Source organism: Conger conger, chromosome 3, assembly GCF_963514075.1.
Source record: "Conger conger chromosome 3, fConCon1.1, whole genome shotgun sequence".
Lineage (NCBI taxonomy): Eukaryota > Metazoa > Chordata > Actinopteri > Anguilliformes > Congridae > Conger > Conger conger.
The window spans coordinates 82,250,469-82,262,082 of NC_083762.1; the positions used below are offsets into that span (position 1 = coordinate 82,250,469).

General features: G+C 52.0%; 1 protein-coding gene across 3 annotated transcripts in view; it reads left to right on the forward strand.

Moving 5' to 3' along the window:
- LOC133123356 (amyloid-beta A4 protein-like) overlaps window positions 1-11,058 on the forward strand; it is a 29,476-nt gene extending 18,418 nt beyond the window's left edge. For all 3 annotated transcript variants that reach the window (XM_061233757.1, XM_061233758.1, XM_061233759.1), the window contains 9 exons: window positions 355-429; window positions 1,178-1,360; window positions 2,227-2,355; window positions 2,435-2,534; window positions 2,959-3,159; window positions 7,270-7,323; window positions 7,530-7,621; window positions 7,848-7,994; window positions 8,759-11,058. In XM_061233757.1, coding sequence (XP_061089741.1) covers window positions 355-429; window positions 1,178-1,360; window positions 2,227-2,355; window positions 2,435-2,534; window positions 2,959-3,159; window positions 7,270-7,323; window positions 7,530-7,621; window positions 7,848-7,994; window positions 8,759-8,860 — 1,083 coding nt within the window. In that variant the 3' untranslated portion in view covers window positions 8,861-11,058. The remainder of the gene's footprint in view (window positions 1-354; window positions 430-1,177; window positions 1,361-2,226; window positions 2,356-2,434; window positions 2,535-2,958; window positions 3,160-7,269; window positions 7,324-7,529; window positions 7,622-7,847; window positions 7,995-8,758) is intronic.
- The last annotated feature ends 556 nt before the right edge of the window (window positions 11,059-11,614 follow it).

The following is an 11,614-nucleotide window of genomic DNA, read 5'->3' on the forward strand; positions in this document are numbered from 1 at the left end:
AAATAAACTAATCATCAGCCAATGAGACGGTTTTAGAATGATTTCAGAATAACTTTTGTTGCTCAGCCAACCTACAATTTATTCCCATGGAAAAAGTAATTTAAATTGTCATGTCTAAACTGTCATTTTGTTTTAGACTGTGTGGCAGTTTCTGAACAGGGCTAAAACTGGCTGTGTGTAGTTCAGTGTTTATTACCACTGAAATGTAGCCCCAGTGTTTCCAAAGACATTTCACAAAAAGACACCTCTCCCTCCCTCTCTCTCCCCCCTTCTCTTTCTCTATCTTTCTCTCTCTCTCCCTTCCTCCCCATCTCTCTCTCTCCCTGCCTCTCCCCCTCCCTCTCTCTCCCACAGGTGATGAGGGAGTGGGAGGAGGCAGAGAGGAAAGCTAAGAATCTGCCGCGAGCTGATAAGAAGGCCGTCATTCAGGTTCAGCACCACCTCACACACACCCTCACACACACACACACACACCCTCACACACACACACACACACACACACCCTCACACACACACACACACACACACACACACACTCACACACACTCACACACACACACCCTCACACACCCTCCCCCACACAGACACACACACATACACACACACACCCTCACACATACACACACACACACACACACCCTCACACTCACACTCACACACTCACACCCTCCCCCACACAGACACACACACATACACACACACACTCACACACCCTCACACACACACACACACACACACACACACACCCTCACACACACACACTCACACTCACACACTCACACACACACACACACAGACACACACACACACTCACACACACACACACACACACACTCACACACACACCGACACACACACACACACACACACACACACACACTCACACTCACACACACACACACACACACACACACACACACTCACACTCACACACACACACCGACACACACACACACACAGACATATGCACTGTGGTGCCAGGAAGACTGCCGCATAGTGGACAGTGTTGGCCTTATATGCCACTGCGCACCCCACTGTGTGCATCATTGTCATCATTGAGCCTGAGGGGGATTTATTTTCCTGCTGAAACTGGGAGTTGGAGCACAAGGCTTTTGGGAAAATAGGCTTTCTTGGGTTTGATGTTTCATTTGATAGTTAGGTTGTTTCTGCGGTGCAGAGGTTCCAGGAGAGGGTGGAGGGGCTGGAGCGGGAGACGGCCAGCGAGCGCACGCAGCTGCTGGAGACGCACATGGAGCGCGTGGAGGCCCAGCTGGACGAGCGCCGCCGCCGCGCGCTGGAGACCTACCTCACTGCGCTACAGACCCACACTGTCACTGCGCTACAGACCGACCCCGCCAGGGTAACACTCTCACTGCGCTACAGACCCACACTCTCACTGCGCTACAGACCCACACCCTCACTGCGCTACAGACCCACACCCTCACTGCGCTACAGACCCACACTCTCACTGCGCTACAGACCGACCCCGCCAGGGTAACACTCTCACTGCGCTACAGACCGACCCCGCCAGGGTAACACTCTCACTGCGCTACAGACCGACCCCGCCAGGGTAACACTCTCACTGCGCTACAGACCGACCCCGCCAGGGTAACACTCTCACTGCGCTACAGACCCACCCCGCCAGGGTAACACTCTCACTGCGCTACAGACCGACCCCGCCAGGGTAACACTCTCACTGCGCTACAGACCGACCCCGCCAGGGTAACACTCTCACTGCGCTACAGACCCACCCCGCCAGGGTAACACTCTCACTGCGCTACAGACCCACCCCGCCAGGGTAACACCCTCACTGCGCTACAGACCGACCCCGCCAGGGTAACACTCTCACTGCGCTACAGACACACACTCTCACTGCGCTACAGACCCACCCCGCCAGGGTAACACTCTCACTGCGCTACAGACACACACTCGCACACATTAACTCACACACTCACACACACTCGCACGCACACTCACTCACTCACTCACACACCCTCGCACACACACACACATTTACTCACACACTCTTGCTCTCCTTGTGTTATAGCTCTATCACTCACTCTAGTGCTGTAGCCTGATCTCTCACTCTCTCTCTCCCCCTCTCTCTCCCCCCTCTCTCTCTCCCTCCCCTCTCTCTCTCACACTCTCTCCCCTCACTCTCTCTCTCTCTCTCCCTCCCCTCTCTCTCTCTCTCTCTCTCTCTCTCTCTCTCTCTCTCTCTCTCAGCCCCGTCATGTCTTCACGCTGCTGAAGAAGTACGTCCGTGCGGAGCAGAGGGACCGGCAGCACACTCTGAAACACTTCGAGCACGTCCGCATGGTGGACCCCAAAAAGGCCACTCAGATCCGCCCCCAGGTAGGAGAGAGATCCTGTGATTATTCCTCTTGTCGTGTGGGAGTGGTGTGGAGCTGTGACCTTTGACCTGTGACCCCAGGTCCTGACCCACCTGAGGGTGATAGAGGAGAGGATGAACCAGTCCCTGGGGCTGCTGTACAAGGTGCCCGGGGTCGCAGAGCAGATACAGGACCAAGTGGGTGAGTCACCCCCCCCTCACCAACCCAGGGCCCTGGAGAGCCGCAGGGTCACTAACTCAGCCCAAATCTCACTAAATCTCTCTCTCCCTCCCTCTCTCTCCCCCCTCCCTTCCTTTCTCTCTCCCTCTATCTCTCCCTCTCCCTTCTTTTCTTTTCTCTCTCCCTCTCTCTCTCCCTCCCTCCCTTTCTCTCTCTCCCTCCCTCTCTCTCCCTCTCCCCCTCTCTCCCTCCCTCTCCCCCTCTCCCTCTCCCCCTCTCCCTCTCCCCTCCTCTCCCTCTCTCCCTCTCTCCCTCTCTCCCCCTCTCTCTCCCTCTCTCCCCCTCTCTCTCCTCTCCCCTCTCTCCCTCTCTCCCTCTCTCCCTCTCCCCTCCTCCTCTCTCTCTCTCCCCTCCTCTCCCTCTCCCCTCCTCTCCCTCCCTCCAGAGGAGCTGATGAGGAGGGAGCAGGTGGAGGTGTCAGCCCAGGTGTCCTCCCTGCAGAGTGAGGGGCGGGTCAGTTATGGTAATGACGCTCTGATGCCCGACCAACCAGAGAGCACCGCCGCCCTGGACCTGCTTCTGCCCGAGGAGGGGCGGGGCTTCATCCACCCCGAGAGCTTCGGCCAGGCCAACACCCAGAACCACGGTACACAACATACACACACTATACACAATATACACACACTATATGCACACACTATACGCACATACTATACACTATACACACACTATACGCACACACTATACGCACACTATACACACTATACGCACATACTATACACTATATACACACTATACACCATATACACTGTTTACATTTAAGTGTTTGGCCAACACCCAGAACCACGGTACACAACATACACACACTATACACAATATACACACACTATACGCACATACTATACACTATACACACACTATACACACACACTATACGCACACTATACACACTATACACACATACTATACACTATATACACACTATACACCATATACACTGTTTACATTTAAGTGTTTGGCCAACACCCAGAACCACGGTACACAATATACACATACTATACACACTATACACACATACTATACACACACACTATACACTATACACACACTATACACACACACACTATACGCACACTATAGACAATATACACACACTATACACACACACTATACACACATACTATACACTGTATACACTGTTTACATTTAAGTGTTTGGCCAACACCCAGAACCACGGTACACAATATACACACACTATATACACAAAATATACGCACATACTATACACTGTATACACACACTATACACACATGATATACACACACACTATACACACAACAGCGCTTTGGATAAAGGCGCTATATGAATGCAGACCATTTACCATTCAGACCATTTACAAGTACTCCACACACCCAGAATGATGGGGCACACACACTGTACATACAGGGTCTTCATCTGAAGTCCATCCATCCATCCATCCATTATCACCCGCTTATCCGGAGTCGGGTCGCGGTGGCAGTAGGCTAAGCTGGGTATTCCAGGCGTCCCTCTCCCCAGCAACGCATTCCAGCTCCTCCTGGGGGATCCCGAGGCATTCCCAGGCCAGGAGAGATATATAATCTCTCCAGCGGGTTCTGGGTCTACCTCGGGGTCTCCGCCCAGTTGGACGAGCCCGGAAAACCTCCAAAGGGAGGCGCCCAGGAAGCATCCTGATCAGATGCCCGAACCACCTCAATTGGCTCCTTTCGACGCGAATGAGCAGTGGCTCTACTCCAAGCTCCCTCCAGATGTCCGAGCTCCTCACCCTATCTCTAAGGCTGAGCCCAGCCACCCTACGGAGGAAGCTCATTTCGGCCGCTTGTATACGCGATCTGGTTCTTTCGGTCACTACCAAAAGCTTGTGACTATAGGTGAGGGTTGGGATGTAGATCGACCGGTAAATCGACACAACAGTCCGGTGCAATGCCCGCATTACTGCAGAAGCTGGAGGTGCTGACTCTCATCCCGGCCGCTTCACACTCGGCTGCAAACCGCTCCTGTGCGTACTGAAGGTCACAGTCTGATGAAGCCAGCAGAACCACGTCATTGCAAAAAGCAGAGATGTAATTCTGAGGTCACCAAACCGGACACTCTCCTCACCTCGGCTGCGCCTTGAGATCCTGTCCATGAATATCACAAACAGGACCGGTGACAAGGGGCAACCTTGGCGGAGTCCAACACCCATTGGAAACGTGCTTGACTTTGTGCCGAGGATGCGGACACAGCTCTCACTTTGGTTATACAGGGACCGGATGGCTCGTAACAACGGCCCCGGTACCCCATACTCCCGCAGTACCCCCCACAGGGTTCCCCGGGGGGCACGGACGAAAGCCTTCTCCAAGTCCACAAAGCACATGTGGACTGGATGGGCAAACTCCCATGACCCCGCCAGCAACCCCGCCAAGGTAAAGAGCTGGTCCACTGTTCCATGACCAGGACGGAAGCCACATTGCTCCTCCTGAATCCGAGGTTCGACCATCGGTCGGAGCCTCCTTTCCAGCACCCTAGAGTAAGCTTTCCTGGAGAGGCTGAGGAGTGTGATACCCCGATAATTGGAGCACACCCTCTGATCCCCCTTCTTGAAAATGGGGACCACTACCCCGGTCTGCCACTCTGCAGGTATTGTCCCCGACCTCCACGTGACACTGAAGAGGCGTGTCAGCCAAGACAGCCCAACAATGTCCAGAGCCTTCAGCATCTCAGGGCGAATCTCATCCACACCCGGCGACTTGCCGCTAAGGAGCTTTTTGACTACCTCAGCAACTTCCGCCAGGGATATAGGTGCAGATTGCCCCGAGTCTTCGGGCTCTGCCTCTTCTACAGAGGACATGTTGTTTGGGTTCAGGAGCTCCTCGAAGTGCTCTTTCCACCGCCCAACAACATTCCCAGTCCGGGTCAGCAGTTCTTCTCCCCTGCTGAAAACAGCCTGAGACAAGCCCTGCTTTCCCTTTCTGAGTCGTCAGATAGTTTGCCAGAACTTCCTCAAGGCCAACCGAAAGTCCTTCTCCATAGCCTCCCTGAACTCCTCCCATACCCGGGTTTTTGCTTCAGCGACTGCCGAAGCCGCAGCCCTTCTGGCCACCCGGTACCTGTCTGCTGCTTCAGGGGACTCCCAGGCCAGCCAAACCCGAAAAGTCTTTCTTTAGTTTGACGGCGTCCCTCGTCCCGACAGGCACAGATGACCTTCTGGCCACAGCTCCTGCTTGCCGCCTCTGCAATGGAGGCTTTGAACATGGCCCACATGTCCCCAGCCTCTCCCGGGATGCGTGAGAAGTTCCTCTGGAGGTGGGAGTTGAAGACCTCGCGGACAGGGGCCTCCGCCAGACGTTCCCAGTTCACCCTCACTACACGTTTGGGTTTACCGGGTCTGTCCGGCAGCCTCCCTGGCCACTTGATCCAACTCACCACCAGGTGGTGATCAGTTGACAGCTCTGCTCCTCTCTTCACCCGAGTGTCCAAGACATACGGCCGCAGATCTGATGATACGACCACAAAGTCGATCATCAATCTTTGGCCTAAGGTACTCTGGTACCAAGTACACTTATGAGCTACCCTATGCTCGAACATGGTGTTTATTATCGACAATCCATGACCAGCACAGAAGTCCAATAACAAGACACCACTCGGGTTAAGATCTGGCATGCCATTCCTCCCAATCACCCCCTTCCAGGTTTCTCCGTCATTGCCCACGTGAGCATTGAAGTCTCCCAGCAGAACTATGGAGTCTCCGGGTGGCACCCTTTCTAGGATGCCGCCCAGTGACAGGAAGGCCGGATACTCTGAACTGCCGTTTGGTGCATAAGCACAAACGACAGTCAGAGCTTTCCCCCCAGCGACACGTAGTTGCAGAGAGGCGACCCTCTCGTTCCCTGGGTGGAACTCCAACACAGTGGTGCTCAGCCGGTGGCTTGTGAGTATTCCCACACCTGCCCAGTGCCTCTCACCCTGAGCAACTTCAGAAAAGAACAGAGTCCAGCCCCTCTCCAGGAGTTTGGTTCCGGAACCAGTCCGTGGAGGTGAGCCCAACTATATCTAGTTGGTACCGCTCTGCCTCACGCACTAGCTCCAGTTCCTTCCCCACCAGAACGTTCCACGTCCCCAGAACCAGTCTGCGACGCCGAGGATCAGCACGCCCGGATCAGCACGCCCGGATCCCTGCCTTTGCCTACTGCCCGTTGGGCAAAGCACCCGACTCCGATGCCGACCCCTGCAGGTGGTGAGCCCACAGAGCGGCGGCCCCACGTGACCAATTCGGGCTGTGCCCGGCCGGGCCCCATGGGATAAGGCCCGGCCACCGACGAGCTCCCCTCCTGGGTCTGACTCCAGAAGGGGGCCCCGGTTTCCCTTTTCCGGGCGAGGTGTCTTGGTACTTGTGAGGCCATGTCATGGAGTCTTTGAATCGCTCTTAGTCTGGTCCCTCCCCCAGGACTGATTTGCCTTGGGAGACCCTACTGGGGGCTAACGTTAGTGCCCCCGACAACATAGCTCCCAGGATCACCGGGACACACTAACCCCTCCACCACATTAAGGTGGCGATTCCTTAGAGAGGAGGTTCAAACCGGAAGTGCATTCCTTCTGAAGTGCTTCTGCAAATATACAGCTGTATCACCTGCATGGGGGGGGGTCTGTGTTCATGTATGTGTCATAACATAATAATAACAACATAATATATAACTATTACATATTATTACATAACCTGTAATCTCTCTCTCTCCAGTTGAGCCTGTAGATGTGCGTCCTGCCCCAGATAGAGGACTTCCCACAAGACCAGGTGTGTGTGTGTATAGTGTGTGTGTATGTGTGTATAGTGTGTGTGTATAGTGTGTGTATAGTGTATGTGTGTGTGTATAGTGTGTGTGTATAGTGTATGTGTGTAGTGTGTGTGTATAGTGTATGTGTGTGTATAGTGTATATGTGTGTGTGTATAGTGTATATGTGTGTGTATAGTGTATTTGTGTCTCATTCTCTTTGTCTCAGGCTCGGGACTGAAGTTTGGGGAGGTTCCTGAGCTCAGGATGGAGGCAGAGGAGAGACACAGTGCTGGATATGAGGTTCATCATCAGAAACTGGTACAATATACACATACACTATGCACTCAGACACACTATACGCACTCTCTCCTACACTATATACACACACATTATACACACTTCTGCACATAATGTTACACTCCTATATCTACCACTCACACAGTGTATGCGCTGTTCTGTATGTACACACATACAGTGTGCACTGCGGCTTCATGTGCTCGGTGGTAGATATCGGTTTCAGGTGATTGGCAGGTGTCTGTTTCAGGTGTTCTTTGCGGAGGACGTTGGTTCCAATAAGGGCGCCATCATTGGGCTGATGGTGGGCGGGGTCGTCATAGCAACGGTCATCGTCATCACCCTGGTGATGCTGAGGAAGAAGCAGTACACCACCATTCATCACGGAGTGATAGAGGTGAGAGAGAGAGGGGGTAAGGAGTGATAGAGATGAGAGTGAGGAGTGAGAGGCTAGGGAGGAGTGATAGAGGTTAGAGAGAGTGGGGAGTGATAGAGGTGAGAGTGAGAGGGGGTAAGGAGTGATAGAGATGAGAGAGTAAGGAGTGATAGAGATGAGAGTGAGGAGTGATAGAGGTGAGTGAGAAATGATAGAGGTGAGAGAGTGAGGAGCGATAGAGGTTAGAGAGGGAGGAGTGATAGAGGTTAGAGAGGAGTAAGGAGTGATAGAGATTAGAGAGAGGGTGAGGAGTGTTAGAGGGGAGAGAGTGAGGAGTGATAGAGGTTAGAGAGAGAGGGAGTAAGGAGTGATACAGATTAGAGAGAGGGTGAGGAGTGTTAGAGGTGAGAGAGAGAGGAGTGATAGAGGTTAGAGAGAGAGGGAGTAAGGAGTGATAGAGGTGAGAGAGGGAGGGAAAGGTGAGGTGGGGGGAGTGGGGTTGGGTTAGGGTTAGTGTGTTGTCAATGTCAAGGGCCTGTGGGTAATTTTGGGGTAATAACCACTGTTCTTCATTTGGGGTAATGTTGGGGTAAGTGCGTGTGTAATGTTGGGGTAAATGTGATATGTAATGTTGGGGTAAATGCGTGTGTAATGTTGGGGTAAATGTGGTGTGTAATGTTGGGGTAAATGCGTGTGTAATGTTGGGGTAAATGCGCTTGTAATGTTGGGGTAAATGCGTGTGTAATGGGGTAAATATGTGTGTAATGTTGGGGTATTATCTGCAGGTGGACGCAGCGGTGACCCCTGAGGAAAGGCACCTGTGTAAGATGCAGCAGAACGGCTATGAGAACCCCACATACAAGTTCTTCGAGCAGATGCATAACTGAGACCCTACTACGCCAAATAACCCCACCCCTATAATAATAACCCCGCCCCTATCACAAAAGCCCTGCCCCTATCACAATAACCCCGCCCCTATCCTAATAAGCACCCCTGACTTCACCCCATTCCCCAAAACCCTAAACAGGACAGTGTGGGCGGGGCTGTAACTACAGGCCCCAGCATCTTTCTCTGTCACCATGGGAACGAGCAGGGCCTATATTTGACTGTAGGTGTGTTGCTGTGCCTCAGTGTGACTGAGTGGCCTGTCTCTTTTTTGGTGTTTTTGGGGAAGTTCAGGCATTTGGTCGGGTTCTGGTCCAGCCCGGTAAGGTCTCTTCCTGTCTGCCCCCCCTCCCCCCCTCCCCCCCCACAGCACAGGGGGGTGAGAGGTCAGTGTCAGTACCCCCCTCCTCTGTGCTCATCGAGGACAGCTGTGCTGTCTGATCACAGAAGCTTCTTAATGGGAAATAATAATGATGATAATATAAAGCATAGTGATGATGATGATGTAATTCTTCACTTATTTTTCTTTTTTGCCGTTTTGAGTTTTGTTTTCCAAAAAAAAAAAAATGACATGCAGAAGGTAAAGTGGGAATATTTTATTTTTCTGTTTCTGTTTTTTTGTGATGTATATTGAATTAGTGGCAGAGAGTAGCTGTACCTGTTTTAGTGCATGACAATGACTACAAAAGAAGAAAAAAAAAAGGGATTTTGGTTCTGCTGCTTGGACAGGTGTTTTCTCACGTAGAGATCGTGTTATTTAGCAGGATTGTACATTTCGTATATTGTGGTCACGTAATTTAAAAAAGAAAAACAACCAATGTGGTCTGTGGTCTATTGTTACCATGGAGACATGCTTTAAAAGAAATTGATGTGTTTGTTCATTTTTTCAACCATGCCATGCCCCCCTGTGGCCAGAGAAGACATTGCAGGGGATTGGATAGCTGTAGAACTGTAATATTATTTAAATATTGTAATGTTTTCTATTGTTTGGTTTACTATGCATTTCACTCTCAGTATATGTTGTTATGTTCAACAGTATGTTAATTTCCCTTTTTTACCGTGTTCCTTCGCCGCGTTGGGGGGGTATGTGGAGGTTTGGGGGGGTATGTGGAGGTTTTGTGAATTTAACTTTTAATATTTTGCTGCTTCTCATCTCAGCAGATCTCATGTGTGAGGGGAAAGGGGTTCTGTGATATTCAGGGATAACAGGGGGACTCACATCACGTCTGTATATACCACTCTCCTTCCTCTCTTCCTCGCTCTCTCCCTCCTCTTCCTCTCTCCCTCCTCTCTTCCTCTCTCCCTCCTCTTCTTCCTCTCTCCCTCCTCTCCCTCTCTTCCTCTCTCCCTCACTCTTCCTCTCTTCCTCCTCTCCCTCTCTTCCTCTCTCCCTCCTCTCTTCCTCCCTCCTCTCCCTCTCTTCCTCTCTCCTCCTCTCTTCTCTTCCTCTCTCCCTCCTCTCTTCCTCTCCCTCCTCTTCTTCCTCTCTCCCTCCTCTCCCTCACTCTTCCTCTCTTCCTCTCTCCCTCACTCTTCCTCTCTTCCTCTCTCCCTCACTCTTCCTCTCTTCCTCCCTCCCTCCCTCCTCTCCCTCTCTTCCTCTCTCCCTCACTCTTCCTCTCTTCCTCTCCCTCCTCTCTTCCTCTCTCCCTCCCTCCTCTTCCTCTCTTCCTCTCCCTCCTCTCTCCCTGCTCTCCCTCACTCTCCCTCCTCTCTCCCTGCTGCCCTGCCTGTCTCGCTGTTCCTCACCCATTCACACCTGTCCTAGATGTGTGTGGGGTAAATATATCTGCCCCTGAGTGGGGTATACTCACCTACCCTAGATGTGTGTGGGGTAAATATATCTGCCCCCGATTAGTGTAAATACATCTGCCCCAAGATGTGTGTGGGGTAAATGTATCTGCCCCCAAGTGAGGTATACTCACCTGCCTGAAGATTTGTGTGGGGTAAATATATCTGCCCCCGATTGGGGTAAATACACCTGCCCCAGATGTGTGAGGGGTAGATTATTTTGGTCCCTTCCATTCTGTCCAGTTGCACAATTTCTTGAGGGTCTGATTCTGATCCCAAATCATTCAGTCTACACGCAACATTCACATGACTGGTAACCTTCATATGACTGGTAACCTTCATGACTGGTAACCTTCATGACTGGTAACCTTCATATGACTGTAAATCACAATGTAACACTGTAACACTACCTCAAGCTGTCTATTTCTTTTGCATGAGAATTCAGACACCAGGGAGGTGAAACCTCTCCGCTAGCCCGGTGGAATTCAGGGGCTGGGGGGGTCAGGGGTGCAGGGGGGGGGTCAGGGGTGCAGAGGGGGGGTCACACCGCTGAGTGATGCACCGCCTTCACAGAAGATGCGCTTGCTGAACTACATTTGCATTGTTTATTTATCATCACCATGGTGATTATTTTTCGGTCCCTACACTACATCCAGAATTGAAGAGGACAGGAGTCAGCGTGTCACTCACAGGCAGCGTGTCACTCACAGGCAGTGTGTCACTCACAGGCAGCGTGTCACTCACAGGCAGCGTGTCACTCACAGGCAGCGTGTCACTCACAGGCAGTATGTCACTCACAGTCAGTGTGTCACTCACAGTCAGTGTGTCACTCACAGGCAGTGTGTCACTCACAGGCAGTGTGTCACTCACAGGCAGTGTGTCACTCAGTGTGTCACTCACAGTGTGTCACTCACAGGCAGTGTGTCACTCACAGGCAGTGTGTCACTCACAGGCAGTGTGTCACT